The sequence below is a fragment of the Martes martes genome (assembly GCF_963455335.1).
Source record: "Martes martes genome assembly, chromosome: 5".
NCBI lineage: Eukaryota > Metazoa > Chordata > Mammalia > Carnivora > Mustelidae > Martes > Martes martes.
Window position 1 is genome coordinate 160,251,719 of NC_137892.1, and position 22,772 is coordinate 160,274,490.

The following is a 22,772-nucleotide window of genomic DNA, read 5'->3' on the forward strand; positions in this document are numbered from 1 at the left end:
GTTACCAGGGCATGGATTCAGACTCTCGCTTGGGCAAAGCACTCCCAGGAGGTCGCCACGAACAGCTCCCCCTGTGGGCTGGAACCCACGAAGGTCTCTACCCCTCATCCGAACATGGGGAGCTACTGATGCACCTCGATCCAAGAACCCAGATGGGCAGAACCCTAAGAACTTCCGGGGGGCTTCAGAAGAGCAGAGAGGGTGAGATCGGGACTTGTGGGGCGCCTCTTTCAAATCCCAGAGCCTGGCGTGCTCTTCCCCTGTGCCCAACGGGTACGGGGCTCACGCCACCCCATCGGCAGCTCCAGCTCCGGCTCTGGCCTCACCCGACACCAAACCCCTAACCCCGGGGACACAGGGAGGCAGAGCAGATCCGCCAAGTCATTCCCAGACTCCGGATTAACATGGGGGCAAGGAAAGGGCCCCGAGCCCGCCCGCAGGGCTCAGCTGCCCGCGCTTCCCGTTCTCCGCCACCATCACACGCGCTACCAGACGCCTGGGGGAGCGACAACCACCACGGCGACCGCAACACAGAACAACACACAACCATGTCATGTACTTACAACCCTCCGTGTGGGGCATGGTGTCTGCGCTGTTCCACAGGTGAGGAAAAAGAAACCCCAAGAACAAAAATGAGTCGCCACAGCTGGTGGAGGTGGGGAGGGGGGTCGGGGGGGGCGGCCGGGGTCCCCACAGCAGAGGGCGAGCGAGACCAAGAGGCAGAAGGCTTGTGCGTTTCCAGAACTGGCGGGAGACAGGAGGAGCCAATGGGGAGTTCTCACTCCCCCGCCACGGCTGTCTTCGCCCGTGATTAGGTGCCGAGTTGCACCCACACCCTCGGCCACACCGCAATGATGGCAAAGGGTCTCGGCGGTGCCGCAGGCGCGAGGGCTCCCCGCACTGCAACCCCACAAATAAACGGGCTCAGGGTCGTGACCGCATGTCCTCTGGGGACATCCAACCTGAGATCCCCACCACTCGCCACACACACGGAGCCGGGAAATCTCACTTAATGTTAAACCGCCCCTAATGGACTGAACTGTGGACACAGAGCTCGCCACTGGGCCACCGGGATGGCTGTTGTCCTGCACGACCGGTCACTTACTCCATCAACCCCGTCCGGGGACAAACAATGAAGTCGACTTCATTGGCCCTCGTCTCTCCAGAGAGACTGAAAATGATGTGAAAACAGACATGACGGTGAAGCGAATCTTAGCGCGGGAAGACACGGAAAGGATTGGAAAGTGGCGGGAAGCGGCATCGCCTGGCCTCTCCCTGCACTTGTCTCAGAGCGGCTCTAACTGGAAGCAAGACAAGGACACAGGGTCCCGTCATGCTGGGTCCAGTACAGACAGACCTGATACTGTTTCGGGTCTTAAATACTGGAGTCTCTATCACATGTACTTTTTTTTTTTTTTTTTTTTTTTTTTAATTTCAGGGTCCCCATCACTGAGAAGTGCCTTGTCTGGGCTGAGGGTGACTTCCCCATGCAGCACAACAGACACGGCATCTGGGTCCCCCAGTACTTCTAAGGGTCCACAAACGTGTTTTAATGTCTTTTAAAATCAAAACAAGGGTCAAAGGGCACACACAGGTCGACGCTAACGCAGTTGTAAACTATAATTCTGAATCCATCTTGAGGGAGGAAAGGGACTTCCAAGGCTCCTAAGTCACACGCCACAATCCCGGGGGGGGGGGGGGGGCGGGCGGTGGTGTGTCCCGGGGGCAGATGCACGGCCGGAGGAGCTGGACCCTGCACAGTGGAGGACCTCTCCCTTCACCTGCATCCCCCAGCCTCGGGGGGCAAGCCGGGCTCCCAGCTGGCCCGGGGCTCCGGCCGGCCGGCCCCGACCACTGCCCAACCCGAGCCCACGGGAGAATCTGGCTCTTCCCAAAAGAGGGCAGCCAGCAGCTGAGTCTGCATTTGCCTTTGGAACTCAAACTCCAAACACGTTTTAATAAGGACTTCTCCACAAAATAGCATCTTTTATAGGGCATCAAGGAAAAAAAACAGTAGAGCATTCATTAAAGAGTGTATAAGCTTACGAGCCACATTCCTTCCCAGTCTTGCTGCTGGCATCACGCGTCTCCCCCCGCCAGGGGAAGGAAATGAAATGCAGGAAAGCCCGCAGTGCCGGCACCGCAAGCTCCCTTCCCTGCCCTGGTCCACTCCCAGCGGACAGGACGACGGACAAAGCCACAGAGGCACACCCCGTGGCTGTTTTCTTCGGAGCTACTTCAGTTTTCAAAATTCATAGCATAAAACAAACAACATAGCTTAAAATAAAATGAACTAAAACATTAAAAACACTGTCAATCTCAATGAAATGTGTTTATGCAGCCCAACCCCACCTCCCTCGGTGGAAACAAAACTTCACCACACAACACAAACTACAGGAAGTGTATGAAAATGCCTTTATTAGTAGTACTCAAATGCCTTTAAAACATGCTTTAAATAGGAAAAAAAAATTCTCCATATGACACAAACTAAGTGAAATGTAGAAAAATGCCCTTATTGCTACTAAAACATATTCAAATGCCTTTAAAAATGTTTTTAAAAAATACCTTACAATGCAAACTAAATGAAATGTATGAAAATGCCTTTTCATAGGGAGATCGTGAGCATGGCATTATCTATGTAATGATAATGGGTCCCTCTTGCTTGTTCCCTTGGAACATTTAATCCTTTCCTTTTCAATGCATTTTCTAGTAATTTTGGAGGGCTTCTAATTGCAAGGCCTATTAAGTACCTATCACTTTCATGTGTTTTGTGACAGCTCTTTGGTTTCTTAGAGGCTTTTCCATAGAGCAACGGATTATATTTTCATTCCTTTCTACATGCATTTTTCTTTTCTCTCTTTCTTTTTTTTTTTTTGTTAAACAGTACTACTTTTCATTTATATGGTAAAGGACAGTCTCGTGCAAAACACTGCTTTTCTATTAAAAAATACTTTGCAGTCCAACAGACTGAAGGTAGGGTCCCATCCCCACTAACTTCCATGTGACTCAGGTTGAACACTGAGCTTCCCTAAGCCTGTCTCTTCATGTAAAAAGCAACACGGATACTGCAAGGCTAATGGGCACTGAGTAAATACAGGTGCACCAAAAACAACAGAGATTATTACCACGAGGGCCATCATGGCCTTTTTTCCTTCAAATCTCAATACTTTCTCACCAAGGCTGGTCTGACCGTTCATTATTGGAATGGTGCCCATTTTGCACTCTAAATCATAATTGATCACCACAAATTATTTTGAAGGGCTGTCACTGGGCAAAAATATAAATGAGCTTTTAGCTGTGATAAACATTTGACTAAAGATACATATTTTCATTCATTCGTATATAATATATGTATGTGTGTGATATAATAGAAAATGTATTTTTCATTCTTTTCCACATATAGAGTCCTACTCCATTTTATCATGAGGTATGAAAGGAATAAACAAAAATTCTGATTAAATAATTCTATAAAATTGTGGTGAAATAAATCAAAGACCTCAATAAATGGAGAGACACTTCATGCTCAGGGACAGGAAGACAGTATGGTCAAGATGTAAATTCTTCCCAAGTTAGTCTGTAGAGTCAATGCAATCCCAATTAAAACCTCAGCAAGTTATTTTGTAGATATCAACACGTGGATTCTAAGGCTTACACGGGGAGACAAAGCACCCAGAACAGCAAACCATATTGAAGAACAAGAAAAAATTTGGAGGACTGACCCTACTGGACTTTGAATTTTGCTATAAAACTACAGTAATCAAGACAGGGATGGTCCTGGCAGAAGAACAGACCAATAGATCAATAGAATAAAACAGCCCCACATAAATGCAGTCAAATGACATCTAGCAAAAGGAACAAGACCTTAGGCCATAATTTTGTCTACACTTAACAAGTCCCTTATGCAGTTGCAAAGAGTGGAAGATACATCTTTCTAAGCAGGTGCAGACTGGTTTTTCTTACACATATTTAGAATTTTTGTGTTTATTTTAAAAATATGGTCTTGACCATATTTACTTATTCTCGGTTCGTATTACACAGGCCAGCATTCTCACTCACATTTTAAGAATATGGATAAAGACATAAAATAAGTGTGTTTTACATAAGAAATGGTTCCCATGGGGCATCAGACATCAAAGAACTCTCCTTTCTACAACTAGACTCCAAATAATATTCCTAAAGGGGCTGCTAGTTTCTACAAGTGGTAGACAAGATCTCCAACTCACTTCCCTACCCACCCCATAAAAAACAAACAAACAAAAACCCAGAGAAACAGAAAATATGAGTGCTAAACCCTCAGCAGGGGCGGGTATGTAGGCAGGAAGTCTAGACCACAAAAGCCAGGGGCAGCTGGGAGGAGTGAGAATCAGCCTTGCCCTGTAGACAGCAGGTGCCCTGGAGATGCCAAGGCTGAGAACCTCAGCAGTGTGTAGATCCACAGGACAGCAAGTGTGGACAAAGGGAGCCAGAGTAAACCTCAGCTGGGGTACATCCCAGTTATCTTGGAAAGAGCAGCTAACTATTCTTAGGCAAAAGCTTTCCCACTTAGAACCACAGTATTCCAAGCAATTAAAATCAGTTCACATCTTAAAACAAAAATCGCCAAAAATGATCAGTCACCAAGAACGAGTGTCCAAGAAAATAATGAATTGTTTAGATTCTCAGGGACTGCAGACACTGAAAGTGACAGCCAGAGAATACCAAATAGCCGTATTTCACACATTTAAAGGAATAAAGGACGCACTTTCAAGGATGCTCATACAACAGAAATCAATCCAGGTACAAACACATAGAAAATGGAACCTGTAAAGCTGATCAATATAATCACGTCAATAAAAGCTCAACCATTGAAAAAAATATGGAGACAGAAAACAGAAAAAAGCAATGGTTAAAAAGAAAATCGGTGAACTAGAAGATTAAACCGAAGAGTTTATGTACAATGCAACAAAAGAATATACGTATTCCTTTATAATATGTAAGAGATAAAAATTATAAAAAGCCTAAGACACAGAGAATAGAATAAGATGAATAAGAAGGTATTCACATGTCTGATTGGAGTTTCCAAGTTACAAAATGAAGAGACTTGAGGACATAAAATATCTAAAGACAGATTAGTTGAGGATGTCTAGTATTAATTAGCACTAGTACTAATGAAAAACCAACTTCAGCTAGTTAAGCAAAAAGAAATACAAGCATATATCCATGATGGTAAAAACACAAAATATTAGAGATAAAAGAAAAAACCCTAAGAGTGGATAAAAAGAAAGGAAGGACTGCCCACAAAGAACAACAGTTCGCATGAGAGCAGAAATTTCAACAGTGCAAGGCAGTGAAGACAGATCATTGAAGGAAAAATAACAGTCAACCTTATATCACCAAGAAAACATGTGTGCTTTTTTTGGTAATAAGAGCAAAAATGCAAACGTTTAAAAAAATTATTTTTAAAACAGGATCTACTATTTCTATATATATATATATATATATATATATATATAGATCTACTATTTATATATATAGATATATATATTTATATATATTATATATACTATTTAGATAGATATAGATATATATCGATATATATAGAAATATATATTTATATATAAGTATATAAATATATATAAAAATGTAAATATATATATATAAGATATATATATATATGCAAGTGAAATATGCATTCAATAAAAAATAAAAACTTTAAGGGTAAAGATAAAATGATAAAATGCTCAATTCCAAGGCAATGAAAATAATTTTAAACATCTATGAACTCATAAAATGGCCTCAAAAAATGTATAAAGCAAAAATTTGAGTTTACTTCTCCCCCTCACCTAGGGGGAGAAGTAAATTAATCTACCAAGAGCAGAAGATTTCATCATCTCCATCCAGCTATTGATAGGTCAAGCAAACAAAAGTAAAAACAAACAAAATTAAGAAGATGCAAAATATTTGAATATAATAATTAATAAACTTGACCTATTGGTAAATAAGGAATTCCACACTCATCCTTAGGAAGAACAATATCTCATGTGCACATGGAATATTTATAAAAACTTGCAAAAAGTGTCAAAGAAGAGGTATCACAGAGACCCATGTTCTGTGATCACAATTTTAAGTTAGCAGTTTATAACAAAAACATAAATTAAAAATATTCACATATTTGTAACACAAAAAGCACAACTCTAAACTGGGGGGAAAAAAAGGGAATGGAAGAGGAATCTGTGCCAGATCTAGGAGGTGGAAATGAAGCAAGTCCTCACCTAAAGTCTTCAAAGTCGGATAGGATGACAAGCAGTCACAGAGGGCCAGGCAAGGCTTCATCTCGTCCTCACTGCCCCGCTTCATACCCTGCTCCTTTGCCCAACTTCTAGCCACTGGTGAACAGTGGTCCAGCAGACACGTGGCCGCGGAAGCATAGTGGTACAGTTACACAGAAGTATTGGTTTCCCAGAAACATCTCCATCGGTTCCTCCATCTTGGTCCCTACGGTGACCAGCCAAGTTTGGCTTCACAGATTTCCCTGAAAGAACACACTTCTCCACCCAAACCAGTCCTTTACTGAAGAATTCTCTGTGATTCTACAGATACTCTCCTTTTGAGAAACAGTTGCTGACTCATTACCAACCTCAAAAGGGACTGAACACTGACCATGGACCATCACCAAGTCTCCCCGCAGTCCAACTTGCTCATGTGTATGGAACTGTTTGGTGACCCCCCAGCCATGAAGCGGATGTGCACAGCAGCACCCCACCAGCAGACGGAGGGGGGCTGCATGAGCTAGGGCTCAGGCAGACTCTGAAGGCACAAGTAAGCTGTAGGAGCAAATGTCAACGGTACTCATAGGCACCGGTCTGGCCACACCGCCTGCCCTGTCCCCCTCAAGCTGCATCTACGTCCTCATGCAGAGTTCCCTATGACCTGCTGCCTGAGGAAATACAAATGCAGGTCTGGGTGATGCCTGGTTCTGCAGAATATATTGGGGCCACCCAAAAGAAGACAATGGAAACACTGTAACTCCAAGCCCCTTAAGTGTGCCACCCTCTGCAGGACCAGCCAGCCATCCATGGCAGGTCGATTACAACCGATGGATGGCGCAGACGTTTATTTTCACTTCAACTGAACCTACTTTGTACATGGGTTTGCTTTCCTGTCCGTAATGCTTCCACCCAAACCACCATATATGGACTCTCCCCACGCACTCTCCACTCACAAGGTATTTCCCAGAGCATGGCTTCTGACAGAAACATTCATTTGCAGCAAATGATGCATGACGATGAGCTTACGCTCTTGGAATTCACTGACCTAACCCTGTTTCTCATCGCCCTAAAGCAGCTTCCTTCACGGAAGGAGCGAATGAGCTTCTAAAGACTCAGTGAGGGCACCAGCCTAGGGGCGACACCAGGTAGGCTCGGAGGTACCCCCTGGGACAAAAGAGATGCTTGGAAACAGCCACCAAGGCAAGGCACGGACTCTGCCACCACCAGGATCCACACAGGTCTGGGAATCAGGGGGTGGAAGCAGGAGTGGCCGTCCGCTCCTGTAAACTGCCATTCTCAATCCTATAATTGTAGGGTGTTCAGTTTTGAGGGCTTAGTTGCCAAAGGAGGACAGCCTCCACCAGGGAACTCAATAAGGTTTCCATTAAATTGGACACAGAGATTGCTATCTGGCCACTCTAAGCGACTAATGTCACTGAACCAGTGGGTAGAGAAGAGCTTTTAGTACGGCCGGGTGACTGATGGACACTACCAAGAAACACTGGGCTGCTCATGCACGATGCGGGCAGGGAAGGGAAGAGGATGACAGAATGCAGATTGTAGGCTTTCTCGTTTGCTCCCATATCCAGTGATAAAAGTTCACGGACATGTCTAACAAGTACAGTCTACATGCAAAGTACCAGGTGAAGCAACTGTTTATGTCGCCCCACCTGCCAAGGAAGTGGGACCAGATCAGGTGCTTGCACAGGGCAAAGCGAATACGGGATGGGCGGTAGGAGGATGTTAGAAAACGAGCCACCTCCTTGGGATCAGCTGGAGAACATGGCAGGAGCCATGACTATTTCTTCCTTGGGCTGGTATGAATGTATTTGCATGTGCATGTGTGTGTGTGTGTGTATACGTGTGTGTGCATATTATGTAATGATTTTTCTTCTGCTGCCTCTGCTATACCATGAGATGCACCAATAGTGTATGAATAGCTTCTATACTCAAGTCTGGAAGAAAAAGGATGTTTAAAGGACACAGTCCTTAGACAGATGAGAAACGAACGTCACTAAAGTGGACAAAGTGGCCCTCCGCATCCTCTTTTAGGGAGACGGCTGGCCTGTTTTCAGTTGTACGGAGAAGAGCTGCATCACGTTAGGTGGACGTGTGCTCGTGCCGCCTTCTTTATCCAGCAGTAAAACAGAGTTCCCAGCGGTGTACACGGTGCCCAGGAAACAAGCGGTCGACTACATTGGATCCTTCAGTTGTCAAATTGATTAAAGCTACTTCCCAGCATCCCCCTTCCCTGGATGCTCCTAGACAGGGGCTGGCATCAGGAGCTGCTCCCTGAGATGTGGGAGGTGGAAGCAAAGCAGCCCCAGGAAGGGTAGCCTGCTGGTCACAGATGGTCGCAGATACACGAGGAAGAGCCTGGGAACCCCAGCCTGCCCTGACTCTCCAGGGATCTGTGTGCAGCCCAGACCTGGCCCCTCACCAGGCATTTGGCTACGGGCTCACACAGGTGGGTGCCACGCAAGGGTAACCGTTCTCAGGAACCCCCCCACCCCCGGGAGGCCTTCTCGGGCGGATGCAGGTGCTCAGGTCCTCAGCTCTCCCTGCACCGCTCTGCTGATCCCTAATGCTCCCATCGGGCGCCCAGCTTTCCAATGAAACAAGCAGGCTAGAAGTGAAGGAACTCTGTATATCTGCCTTCAGAAACTACAACAACAAAACAAACACAAAGGACAACGACAAAAGACGCCCAGAGAAAGCAGGAGGAGGGTGGGATGGTCAGAGAGCTTCGGAAATACCCCCTATTTCCTCCGTCCAGGTTCCTTCTGGGAAGCACTTTCTGACCTCCCCAGAAGTTCCAAGTAACCGTGCTTTGGCCAATGAAACACGAGCAGAATTCCGGGTGTGCCTCCTGGCCGGGGCCATGGAAATGCCCATGTGAGGCCACATCGCACATCCCTTTCTGTGGCACGATGAGCAACAAAAGCGCTTGTCGTGAGAAAGACACCTGCAGTCGCAGCTCTCGAGGGAACTGAGTTGAGCAGAAGCTCCCTCCTGGCCAGGACGTGTGCACAAGAAATAATCCTCTGGCGTGTTGGGCCAAATTTGGGGTTTGTAAGCCCGTCAAAACCTATAACATCTTCACTGATAACAAAAAAGTTGGTCCATGACATAGGATGCTACTCTGACAAAACCTAATGTGGACGGCTTTGACAGCGGCCAGCCGGCGGGACAGGCAAGGACACTGTCACCAGAGACTGAGAAATGGCAATCCAGTTAGCAAAGGCCCAACACGGGTTTCTCATTCCTCTTGGAAGGCAAAAGACGCCCTACCAGAATTCTAAGTCTAGAGCAGGGCTCAGTGAACTGTGTTTGTAAGGAGCTAGGTCGTCGGTATTTGAGGCTTAATTTCGGTCACATGGTTTCAGTCACAGCCACAGTCCAGCCACAGAGACACGGCCACAGATCATATGGAAATGATGGCCAGGCTATATTGAATAAAGCGTCATGAGAAAAAAACAGGCAGCGTGTCCGATCTTGTCCCTGGCCAATGTGTGTAGACCGCTACTCCGGACGAGGTCATTGAACAAAATGCGACCAGTGTGTGTTCCCTGCTGTTGGCCGCACGTGTTCACGTAGCACAGCACACACACGAGATCAGAAAAGGAGAAAAACCTCCTCCTGCTTAGAAGAAGGAATGAAGCCGAAGCAACACAGTCCAGAACGGTAGGGCTCTGTGAGGCGGTGAGAGGGAAATGATTCAGCCTGTGTTCTCGGGTGAGAGAGGAGGGACACTCCGCCTCGTGGGGAGACCACGCCCACTGCTGAGACGCGGACGGACGGACGGACAGACGGACGGGTCTCGGAGAACAGCCCCGGGAAGAGTATGGTGCCAGGAAATCCCCTCAACTGGACAGAATGCCACATGGAAAGGAGGACCAGAGAGTGTGTCACTCAGGGTCTGGGCAGGTGCCGGCTGAGAAAGGGCGAGGCGGGTGGGAGGGAGAGAAACGGGGTGAGGAGGCAGAGGAACCGCAAATCTAGCAAGTGCGTCTTGGAAAGGACAACGATGGCCCCTGACAGACGCCAGGACGCAGACGCCTGAAATTACACAGCTGAGAAGCTGAGCCCCTGGAGAGACGTGTGTTTCCAGAAGTACCAGCCTGCGCTACGACTGCTCTGGGCTTCAAGGAAGTTCTGGGTTCTCCGTCTCTGACAGGCAAAGGGCCGAGACCACTGCTCAGTCCCCAGGTGGGGAAGATTCCCAGATGGGTTCAAGGGCGTGATCAACAAGGGAAGGTTCAGAGGTCAGAGAGAGCAGCAGACGAGGGGACGATTTCCAGGGCAAGAGTCTGGGTCTAACGAAGAATCAGTTCTCAGCCCCCGGGGCCAGGGACTGTCTGTCTGGAGACTCAGCGCCACCTGTGTCGTCCGTCGTCGGGGGACCAGCGAGGACAAGGCGCGGCTCTCGGGAAGGTGAAAACAGAGCAGATGTACGAGGAGATTACGAAAGGTAAAAAAGAAAGCGACAATGTTATAAATAAAAACCAAAGACAGAATATATGTAAATGAGAACAGTATTATCAATGCATACCATTAAATTTGACAATTTGGATGAGAAGCAAAAATTCCTAGAAATGTCTTATTGAAACTGACTCAAGAAATAGAATTAGAAATACTGAACAATCCGTTTAATATCAACAATACTGAAATGGAAGTTTTAAATCTCCTTACAAAGAAAGCAAGAAGCCCAAGTAGTTGCCCAGGCAAATTCTATCAACTCTTTCCAATGTGCCAAAAACTCTTAAACTCTTACAGAAAACTGAAAAAGAAGACATGCTTCCTGATCTATTTTATAAGACTATCAAAACTTTTTTAAAAAATGATAGTTTGGGGCGCCTGGGTGGCTCAGTGGGTTAAAGCCTCTGCCTTCAGCTTGGGTCATGATCTCAGGGTCCTGGGATCAAGCCCCGCATCAGGCTCTCCACTCGGCGGGGAGCCTACTTCCCCCTCTATCTCTCTGCTGCCTCTCTGCCTACTTGTGATCTCTCTCTGTGTCAAATAAATAAATAAAATATTTTTTAAAAAATGATAGTTTGATTAAAGAATATTCCAAACTCACTTCACAAAAAAATGTATTTGCAAAACCCTTAATCGAAATGTTAGCACATCACATCCAAAATTTTATAAGAGATGTCATGAAAATGCGGTTTGCCTCAGGAACATAAAAATTGTTAAATATTAAAAAATCTATAATTATCATTCATTACCTTGAAGGATTAAAAAACAACTTAAAAAGCATATACAATCACTTCAATTTAGTAAATTCAGCACCCAATCGCATTTAAACTTTTTGTGTAAAATGTATCAAAAGGAAATCTCAAAGGAGATCTACAAAACCAATATTATCCTAAATAAACTATGAAGAGACTCTCTTTAAAATTAGGAAGAAGGCAAGGATACCCACGATCACCAATTCTGTCAATATAATTTTAGAGTTCGTAGCCCACACAACAATATAATATAACAATACAGTCTTTGTACTAGGAAAAAGAAAATAAAACTCTCGTTACTTCAGGTGATATGATTATCTACACAGGAAACCTGAATGTACATTTCACTTATAAAAAGAATAAGATAGCAAGTTGCAGAATGACATATATAAACTGTAAAACTTCACTAAAGCACACAGATGAATAGGGAGATGCTCCATTGTTCATGGGCAGAAAAATTTAGCGTCATAAAATATCAATTCTAATCAATGAATCAATAGATTCAATAGGACACTAACAAAATCCCAATTGAGTTTTTCCCGTGGAGGTTGACAAAAGATGACTATAAAGTTTATAGAGAAGATAAAAGGTTAAGAGTAACCAAGAAACATTTGAGGGAGTTGAATGTTACTTGCCCTGCTTAATCTAAAGACGGGTTATAAAGCTTTAGTAATTATAGAGGGGGGTGTGTGTGTGTGTGTACATGCAATACTCAGGGATAAAAACAAACAAACAAACAAAAATTAACCAACGGAACAAAAGAGAGAACACATAACAAATCACTCATATATGGAAATTTGACATATGACAGATGTGGGGAAATAGTTAATGAGGTTAATAGAAATTCATTCACCTTAAGGAGAAAAATGCAAATGGTCCCATCACTACCTCACACCATATACGTACAGTAATATATACAGCATATATTATATATAATAAGTATTTGTATGTGCATATGCATGTATCTATATGATAAAATGAACAACAAGAAAACCAACAGAATGACCACAAAAAGCGCAACACGAAGGACGCTTCTGAGGCAGGCAAGGGAACGGGATAGGAGACGACATACAGACTAAACTACGTTACTGGACATATTCTAGTTTGGACTGGGCTCATGGGTGTTTATTTTAACATAAATAAATAAGGAATCCAGAGAGAGACTGATGAGAATCCTGCTTAAAAATCAAAGAACAATCAAACTGGTCAAATCCCATTCTGTGTACCTAACGTTCAATTCTGATGAACGTGGCTGTTGAATGTTTGACTTAACTGCAAGCGGATGACGGGAAAGGATTAGACATCTGATCCACCGTACGTCTGAAACTCTTACCTCTTTCATTAGTATTCACCTGATTCCTTTATTCTCTGAATATGTAACATCATTATCGGTTCTAGTAGTGAACTAGTCTGAAATGTTTCCTTTATAATGTCCGCAAATCGTTAGCAGCTTGAAACCTTACTGTGCCCCTTATTTTTTACATAGCTTTACAAAATAATAATACAGACATTTAAAACACACACAAGGATAATTCGGTCTTGGGGGGTGGGAACGTAGAAATAAGAGGCAGAGCCTTGGAGCTCTGGCTTTTTGTAGCTGCAGTGTCCTAACATCACCACATCTGCGGGGCAGTAAAGGACATTACGGGAACGGGTAGGAGACCTCTGCGGTCAAAGCCCCGTCCCAAAAGCGCTGATCCACGACCTCCCCCACCAGCAACCTCCTGCAGGTGGTGACCACAGAGATTTGATTCATTCATAGGATTCTCTCAGGCAATGACCGTCTTGAGAAATCCCAGGACTTTCACTGTTCTAAAAAGAAGCTATTGTACTTTATGTCTGTACGTTTCAAATACAATAAATTAAATTATTCATCCAATATGTTTTAATTGTGTTAATAATTGACAATTCCCATTTCTAGCACCAAGTTTTTTAAACGTGATGTGGTTCGATTCTAAGATACAAGGGGCCTTATGTATCTTCCATGAGAGCATCGACCTAGGTCTGTATTCTAATTCTATCTTGGACCACACCATTGTTCCAGAGACCTGGGCAAAGTCAGAAAACTAGTTGGCGTTTGCTCACAATGGTTTCTCAGGTGATGGTTCCCATTATTGCTTCACCTGAGTATGGCTTCTAGGGTCAGAAGTATAAGCCCAAGTAAAAGGTAGGAACAACAACAACAAAAAATTATTTACAGTGCTGCCAGCAATGGCTAGACTCGTGAAGCTTTTTTCAGAACATCTCATCTTTCCCTTCCTTGTGATTTTTTTTTTTAATCATATCCTTATACAAAGAGGGCAGAGAAGCAACATTATCCACCCCTCAATTTAGTCAAAATACAAAACACCTGAGCTGACCCAACAATCCTTTTCTCTCCTCCTAAATGCACCTGGTGGTTGCAAGCCAGAATTCCTAGGGGTGTGTCAATTTCCTGGTTTAAAACCAAGAAATCACATTGCAAATATCTAATCACTCTTGGTAATTTTATATACCATTACCCAAAGCTAACAAAATTGAGAAACACGAGGGCAATAGATCCATGTGGCATGAATTTTAGCCCTAGAAAATTAAAAAAAAAAAAAAAAACTTGTCTCAAATTGTGACTTTTAATTAAACTATGCTTCTCCATCTATGGTTAGTAATTCAAAGTTTATGCACAATGTTTATCAGATTGTTAGAAACACATGCCATGCTCCTTCATACCCAGATTTAAGAATCCTAGTCTTCATGTGGTTTTCAGCCAGAACTACATCTAAGGAGACCTCGACAAGGAAAACCGTCTGTGGTACAAAGATACCGACAACGGTGACCTACGCTGGCTTTGCGTGCATGTGCGCCTGGCACCGTGCTAAATGTTCAAAGGATCCAACCTTCTCAACACCCCCAGAGCTCCCAAGCCTGCCTGTGCTCCTCGTACTGTCTCATGGATGAAGCATCTGAGCCTGCGGCAGGTAAATTCATCTGTCAGGAACACACACTATGTGCCAGAGTAGACCCCGATCCAGGTCCATCAGCAGAGTTTTGTGCTGGGAACCCATAGGCTGCGCGATGGCAACAGCAGCTGCGCAGGAAACTGGACCCACCCCATAAATTACACATCCAGGGGCACCTGGGTGGCTCAGTCAGTTAAGCGTCTGCCTTCGGCTCAGGTCATGATCCTGGAGTCCCGGGATCGAGCCCCGCATCAGGCTCCCTACTCAGCGGGGAGTCTGCTTCTTCCTCCCTCTGCGTCTTCCCTGGCTGATGCTCGCTCTGTCTCTCTCACTCAGTCTCTCCCAAATAAATTAAAAAAAAAAAAAAAATTACACATCCACTCGCCACGCGCCTCGGCCACGGCTAGTGCCTCGTCAAGATGGGGGGCTCTCGGGTTCTGCCTGGAAAGAACTAACAGCTAGTGGAGGAGAGAAGGCAGGCTCTCAAGACTATTCTGGATGTCAGACGACGGTAAAGCGGTGGTGAGATGATGTCACAGCGTTCTAGCACTTGCGGGAGTCAGAGGCAGAAACCCACATGGGTGGGAACGTGCAGCAAAGGCGAGACTGTTGAAGCTCAAGACGGAGAAGCTGAGTAAGCACTCAGGGAGGAAGAGGTCTCTGGGGAGGGCCGCCACGCGGACGCTGGGGAGCTCGAGGGGGTCAGAGGCAGGTGCTCTCAGCCCCTGGCGTCCAGGCTCACAGATTATCCTGGGGAGGGAAACAGGAAGGGAAGGATGACATCAGTGCATCCGAGATGAGCCACTTCCGGCTGGAGGGCTACCCAGGGGGACACCAGTCCCAGAACTGCCCCCAGGAGGCGCTCGGTAAATGGCAGCGAAGGAGAGGGAGGGAAGTCCAATCAACGGTGTCTGCTGATGCCAATATCGAGTTCCAGAAAGGACGAGCGGATCATTCACAGACACCCCATGTAAACTCTACCACTAGCCATTACTGATCAAACATATCAGAGTGATTAATCCCGCCATCAAACACCTTTAACAGAGTAACAGATCAGCGCTAACAGTATTATTACCTCTCAAATAGAGTGACTTAAAAATATCAGGAAGAATCCGTAGATTTCACACATCGATCAATCGGGAATGATTTTACGCGCCACAGGATTTATGCCAGTGACTTCTCAGACATCAAAAGCATGGCCACAGACAAATGCTCCGGTTAATGGGAAAGACACTGGGAATATTCAGCATAATGAAAATAAATGACAGCCACCTCACTGAGCTCATCGTCAGGAAGCATCTCTACCAAGATTCGTTTTAACGTGAAAGGAGAAGAGCAGTGACGCGTAGCGCCATCACACAGAATGACGGTTGAGGACATTCACATCAGGATGAACTCCCAACAGGGAAACTGCTATCCTGCCAGGACGGAGGCTGGGAATTCCAGATCTGCACCCATGTCCAGTACAGCTCCCAATGAAAACCCAAGCGCCCTGCATCCGGCCAGAGCACTGTATCTGGGAGACCTTGAAGAAAGGACCTCACTTCTCTGGGTCTCGGTGTCCTCATCTAGAATGAGCGCCCTCCCAGCTTGAAGGCTGTGTGACACGTTCCTTCACAGCAATGATAAAAATGCAACAACAAAAGACCTGCTAGGGACGGCAGCTCCTGGGGGTACGTTCCACGCCAGGCATAACTCTAAGTGCTTCACGTGGACTGATTTGGGCCATCTCCTAAGAAGGCAGGTACCATTCTATTTTACGCACAAGGAAACAGAGGCACAGAGAGTTGAACAATTTGCCAAAGATCACAGAGAGGGAAAGGGACAAAGCCAAAGGGTCAATGGAGATAGACGCCCTCAACCATTACCCTCTCTGCCTTTTTAAGGGGAGAAGACTAGGTACCGTGCAGAGATTTAATTATGCATTTTAGGATCCCAAGGAGGCTCCCAGAGCCTTTCTTGTTAGCCCTCTAAATGGCAACCACCTTTCCTTCAGAAAATTACAGTTTTTCCCTTATCTTTTGTTTAAACAACAGTTAAATCATAACCAAAATGACTTGTGAATTACTGGTTGCAATTACAAACACCTGCCACGTAAGATTTTCCTGCATGCACAGAAATCCGCAAGAAGGTGTATCTTTGGCTACCTCTATTCCCATTCCTAAGAACATGCACTATTTCCCACGCATCCCCAGAATCATGAGACTAGAGGAAGTATGCACAGAATTTCCTGCTCCTTAGAGGAGATCCCAGAACATTCAGCGGCCTTCTCCAGCCTTCACCCGCCAAGAAAAGGGCGAAGGATGGAGTTTGTCCCTACTGATGTCCTTCCACCCACTGGGGGCGCTGAAATATTGTCTGGAATGATAAAACCGATTTCCCTGTACAATGGCTGGGTTTGTTTGTTTTGGAAGGATTAAAATTCTTTTTCCATGTATAACTAAAAGAAACACTGATATATCTGTTCCTAGAAAAAACACCCAATGCTGGAAAATCGATTTGGAATGACAAGCACTTATGGTTATTGTTTGAAAGACCTAGCTCACCAAATCATGTAAAAGCAAGAAAGGAGATCATATTCTCAGTTCAAATCATGCATGTTACATATTTAATCAAAGTACATATGCTTCTATAGATTTCAATATCATACTCCAGCAAAAAAAAAATCTATTTTATTGCAATATCTGACTATTTAAAATTTATGAGAGTAAAAGTTTTCCATTCCGGTTGAAATATTAACTATTTCTAATCATGAATTTTAGCTAAAACAAATCTGGTTGGAGGCAGCTTGTATTTTGATGAACTGAAAAATTCATGTCAACTTCCTAACAATGGCAGACTAATTTTGAGAAAAGCATGCTGATTTTGGACATAATAAATGAGACAGGATTTAATTCTGATGGATGGTTTCCATGCATTTAGTAATGAGAATCAGTCCTGAAAGATGAAGTGACCTCATAAAGACTTAGAACTTAAAGTCTGGTCTCATTAGTTCCAAGTTTATGATGCCAGGTGTCAAGTCTTTTTTGCCTACCATGCCTTGTACTATCATTAAAATGTCCATGAAAAGCAACAGAAAATATTTTTCATGTTATTAAACAAAATGTTAAAATTCAAGACATCCTATCAGGTGTCCTGTTTATTTCATGTCTAGATATTTCCTGACAAATATGGGGTTAAAGCTATCAAAGAGCTAAAAAAAAAACAAAACACCAAAAAACAAAAACCTACTTAATAGCTTTTTATGTAGAAAACACTTAAACGAGATGAAGTTTCAATTCGGAATTTATTTTGATACTATAATAAAAATACTTCAAGAACTACTTTAACTTCAAGACTAATCGATACAGATTCATGGACTCATCCTAAGTAGAAATGAAGGGAAATGGGTTTGTGAATAATGTCAATTAGGGAGACATTAAGTCAAGACAAAAGTTACTGCCTTCTTTTTGAACAGCTATATCAAAGCACTTCATACAAAGGCAATTACATACAGTAAAACATCACTATGTACTTGGACGATGCCGAGACCATTTTGTGATCCAAATGTCCTAGGACAGGACGGATGAGCGTTAAGATTGCCAGACTTTTTCTACTATAAGAACTGGTGAAGTCTATTAGAAACCAAAATCAGGCAGATTCATGGGAAAGAAGAAATCTGTCCAAGATTTCAGGCAGCAAAAATAGATCCGCCGAGCTCCTGAATTACATCAGAGCCCAGCTATTCTAGTAAAGTGCTCGAAGGTGGAACCCTGGCCTGGCCCCAAGTGACTATTTCCATCTTTCAGAGGTAGCCCAGCTCTGGTCGGTCTGAGACATGAACTCACCCCACTCAGTGAGAACACAGCTCTACCTGTGCACACCATCCCGTCTTTCAATATCCCATCTTTGTGTGAACGGAGAGTATTTTTTGGAAAGTGGAACTGCTGTTTATGATATTACTAAAAGCAAGAGAGAAATGAGCTGTCCAGAGCTCAGAACTATCCCAGTCCTTCCCAACATCCAGTATCCGAGGATAGTGCCCATTGCTTCCAAGGGTTCTCAACCTCCCACTGGGCCCTGCAATCCCAGGTCCCACCTGAAAGGAGACTCTCCACCAGCCCCAGTCACACTCCCCGATTCTGGAACATTTCTGCATAGCTCTTCACCTCAAAAGATTGACCCAGCGGTCAGTCTGTGGACCATGTACAGCAAGTAAGAGTCCATTCTGTTGCCTCTGGCCATCATCCTGGGCTGCAGCCACGCCTCGGTGAGTGCCTCCCCAGTGCCTGAAACAGTCTAGCTGGTTGCCAGGACAGTGTGGGAAAGGCTGATTTCTCAAGGAAAAGTAAAGAGGTCTGGATAAACTTTTACAAGGATACCACTCAGCACTTGGCACCACGTGAAGCGGAACATAAAAGAATTGTATAAAGACAGACAAATCCAAAGCTCGAAACAACTCAGAGAAGGGTGCTCTGGCTGGAGTACTCGGAACCCCAGACAGACCTCTTCGAGAACATCGCCATCAGCACAGCTGAAGAAGTTAGAGATCTATATCACAGAAAACAAAGTGGTGTATGTCTGGGAGATGCGAACTTCGCCCTCTCTTTAAATATATTAACGGTGCTATAAATAGGCCATCACCTGCTCTTCCTTTTCCATTTGGAAGAGAACAAGCCAGAAGGGTTTGAATTACAGATTCAACAGAATCACAAGCAGCAATGTCCTGGGAGAACAGATTTCCAGGGGAAAACTGGCATGTTTTCTTCCCTGCAAGCACAGAAATGAAAAAGAGACGCTTTTAGAGACCGAGCTTCCAGTCTTAAAAGTGGTGGGAGATCAAGATGCCATTCCAGGGAGCATTCGAGGCTAATTACAAGGGTGTGAGGACTGCCTTGAACTCACACCCAGGAAACGGGATCCAGGGGTGCTCTCTGCTTTATAGGTAAAGCCTATAAACCACGTGTAAGAACCAGCTCGAGGTCTGTGGCATCCTCAACTCCTACATTCTACTCTTTATTCTCACTGGACGCCATCTGAACACAGCACTTCTTGAGTAGTGTGGGGGGGAACTTTTTACTTTTTAAAGAACCCTATGATGATAACAAGTTTTCCCATGCATAATAATTGAGCACCATCTGGCTCAGGATATCAGAAACAAACTGCCAAACACGAAGGACAGCTATTCGCCAGACTCGGTGAAACACAACGCGACAACCACTTCTTTGCTCGGTGGACACGACTATAGGTGCATGCTTATAGTCTAAGCTTAAAAAATATGTATCATTCAGTAGAGACATCCCCAGATCAACCGATGACCAAAAATACCTCACTGGAGAAGAAACGACGCCTGGCACAGGCTGCGCATACATAATCATCATCACAGGCAGTGCAAAAGTTTGAACCGCACAACCAAAATGATCGGTAACAGGAAGTTTACCGCCACCTACAGATTTTCCCTCTCTGCTCCAGGGAACGAGCCAAGGATTCCTGCTCGAAAAATATCAATTGGCAAAACTGGCATCAGCTGTTGAGTTGCATTAGTCTCCCAGTGATGAAAGCCACTTTAATAGCCCGCACAAAACAGCAAACACGATTAACTACCTCTCTAGAAACGGGAAATCAGGGGTCCCTCGGCGCTTGCTACCCTCAGATGGGGGCTCACAACAGGTCAACACCCCATCTCCTTCTGTGTATGGCAAGAAAGACACACGGGTTGCAAGGCGAAGGTGTATAATAATATCCTTTTTTTTTTCTTTTTTCATTTTCTTTTTTTTTTTTTTCCCATTTCCCTCGCCATGAACCACTTCCCCAAGGCAGGCTTCGGAGTTGCCGAGCCATCTAAGCTAAACCGCCCGCTCCGGGCCGTGCAGGGACCTCGAGAAGCAGCCGACTGGGCGCTCCCGGGGCAGATGCTGCGGGCAGCGGCGCCGGGAGGACGGCGCGGCGGGTTCGGCCAGCGGGTGCGCGGGGCCGGGGCAGCCACACGCCCCGGCCGTCCACCTGGGGAACAGCCCGGCAACTTTATTTTGGGCAGAACCTTCCAGGGAAACTTTTCTCTCGCCCGCAGCCCGGGCGAGCCGGGCCGGCCGCGGGCGGGCAGGGAAGGCCGGGAGCTGCGGGCCGAGGGGCCGCCCCGGCGGGACGCGGCTCGCCGGGCTGGGTCCCTGTGGTGTCGGGGCCGGGGAGGCGCGGGGCAGGTCCCGCGGGGAGGCCACTCACCAGCCGGAGCGCGAAGAAGACGGCGAGCAGGGCGAGGCAGGCGCCCATGACGATGAGCAGCAGGAAGACGATGAGCGGGTGCTGCTGGCTCATGCAGTAGTAGGACTCGTAGAGCCAGTCCCGGGACCGCTGCAGCCCGTCGCCGCCGCCCGCCGCCGCCGCCGCCGCCTCGGCGCGGTCCCGCAGGTAGCGGCGGCGCCGCATCGCCTCCCGCCACATCGGGCCGGCTCGCGGGGCGCCCGGCCGGGGCTGCGCCGCCCGCGTCCCACCCCCGCGCCGCCTCGGCCGGCCGGGCTGCCGCGCTCGGAGCTGCGCGCAGGGGCCTGCGGCGCGGGCGGAGCTCGGCGCCCCGGGCTGGGCGCGCTGACGCGCGGGCGGGGGCCGGGCGGCGGCCTCAGGGGCTGCTCCCGGCGCCGCCGCTGCCGCCGGCGCGCGGGAGGGGGCGGGTGCGACCGGGGCCCTCGGCCCGCCTCTCCCCCACCGCGCGGCGCGCAGCCGGGCCTCCGCCCACCGCCGCCGCCCCCCGACGGCCCGGCCGCGCGCTGGGGGCGGCCCGCGGCCGCGGAGGGGAGGAGTGCGGGGAGCAGGGGGCGGGGGGGCGAGCCGGCAGCGCCCCAGCCCGGACGTCCCCTCCTTCCGCCCTCCCACGCTCAGCCTCGGCGTGGCCCACCTCCACGCCACTGGCGGAGCGCGGCCTGGGGTTCCCACTGCCTGCCCCCCCGCAACGCACACATGTCCCACCTCGCTCCGAGGCTGCGGGGGCGCCTAACCTCCTCTCCACGAGCTCGGAGCGCGGCGGGAGGGGGGCCGCGGCCTCCCAAGGGCTGCGGGAGGGGGTGCACCCGCACTCCCCTGCGCTAGCTCGGCGCGCTGAGGAAGGAGACCTCCCCCGCTCTAGTCCCCCCTACCCAGAGGACAGCAGGAACTTCCTCCTTTTCACCATCTGGGAGCGCCGAGGAGGGGTTCTCCTCCCCTCCCCCCTTAGCGGGTAGGGGTTTCCCCCCCTCCTGCTCTCGGCGCGGCGCGGGTGGGGTGCCCCCGCTCCTCCCCACTCCCACTGAGGGCAGGGGACTTCCCAGCGGCGGGCGGGGGGCGGAGAGGCGCTGGGGCGCCGGGAGTCCGCTTAGCCGAGAAGTGCCCCAAATGCGCAATGGAGGAGCGAGGCGGGGATGTCTGAGTGCTGTACCCCGCCACGTCCTTGGGTCGGCAGCTTCACTTGCACCCGACACGGTCAGCTTGTCACACTTTGGGGTGTCCAGTGGGCCAAGGTGCTTAATGGAGGTTCAGGGGGCGCCCTCTAGCCCGCACGGTCCCCGCCGAGCCCCTTCTGCCTGGCGGGGATGGCAGCGAGGGCGCGCCCGGGTTGCTGGGTGCTGGCGCGGGCGGGGTCCGCTCGGAGATCGCCCCCTCCTTGGGGACAACCACCTTGGGAGGCGCCAGAGATCGCGCTGGAGCCACGTGGGGGCAGACGCGGGCAAGGACGGTGTCCCTTCCCCACACACCTGAGAGTCACGACCTCTGGCCCTCGCCCTGAAGGAGGGTTTCCTCCTATTCTAGTGTTGTCCCGCGCAAAGACCCGCAAAAGCCACTTCCTCTCAAAGCCTAAGGAACCCGAGGCAAGGCGACCCTCCTCTCTCACGCCGCCAGCACACAGCCCGGGGGCTCGTCCCTAAGCACCCGTGGTCCCCTCCAGTAGACCATACCTGGCACCGCCAACCTCAGAAACCTTCCCGAACTGCCCCGCTGCCCGCCCCGGCTCTCCTGTCCCCTGCGCCAGCGGGGGCGTGCGAGCGGGGTGGGACCCGGCACCGCAGTACCCAGACCCCGCTGGAAGGGGGACCAGGAGCCGCGGGGGGCGGGGGGCGGTTGGCAGCAGTTCACGCCTGCTCTGCCCCGGGGGCCAGCGAAAGGCTCCGCTCTCCACCCGCCGCGGGAGGGCTGGGCTGGGCTGGGCTGGGCAGGGGATGCGGGGCCGGGGAAGGGCGGCGAACAGAGGCTGGGCTCAGGGGCACGTCCCGAACGCCGCTCCTGAGCCTGGGGTCCTGCCCCACCAAGCTTCACCTGGTCCCTGGCCTTTCCTCCTCCCGGAGACCCTGAGAAGACAAATGAAGGAGACAATGGGTGGAGAAAGTCTCCCCTGAATGTCTCCTCTTTGC

General features: G+C 48.1%; 1 protein-coding gene across 2 annotated transcripts in view; it reads right to left on the bottom strand.

Moving 5' to 3' along the window:
* ADCY2 (adenylate cyclase 2) overlaps positions 1–20,835 on the bottom strand; it is a gene marked incomplete at its 5' end in the record, with an annotated part of 400,073 nt that extends 379,238 nt beyond the window's left edge. For both annotated transcript variants that reach the window (XM_080803421.1, XM_080803420.1), the window contains one exon: positions 20,617–20,835. In XM_080803421.1, coding sequence (XP_080659547.1) covers positions 20,617–20,835 — 219 coding nt within the window. The remainder of the gene's footprint in view (positions 1–20,616) is intronic.
* Positions 20,836–22,772: the final 1,937 nt, after the last annotated feature.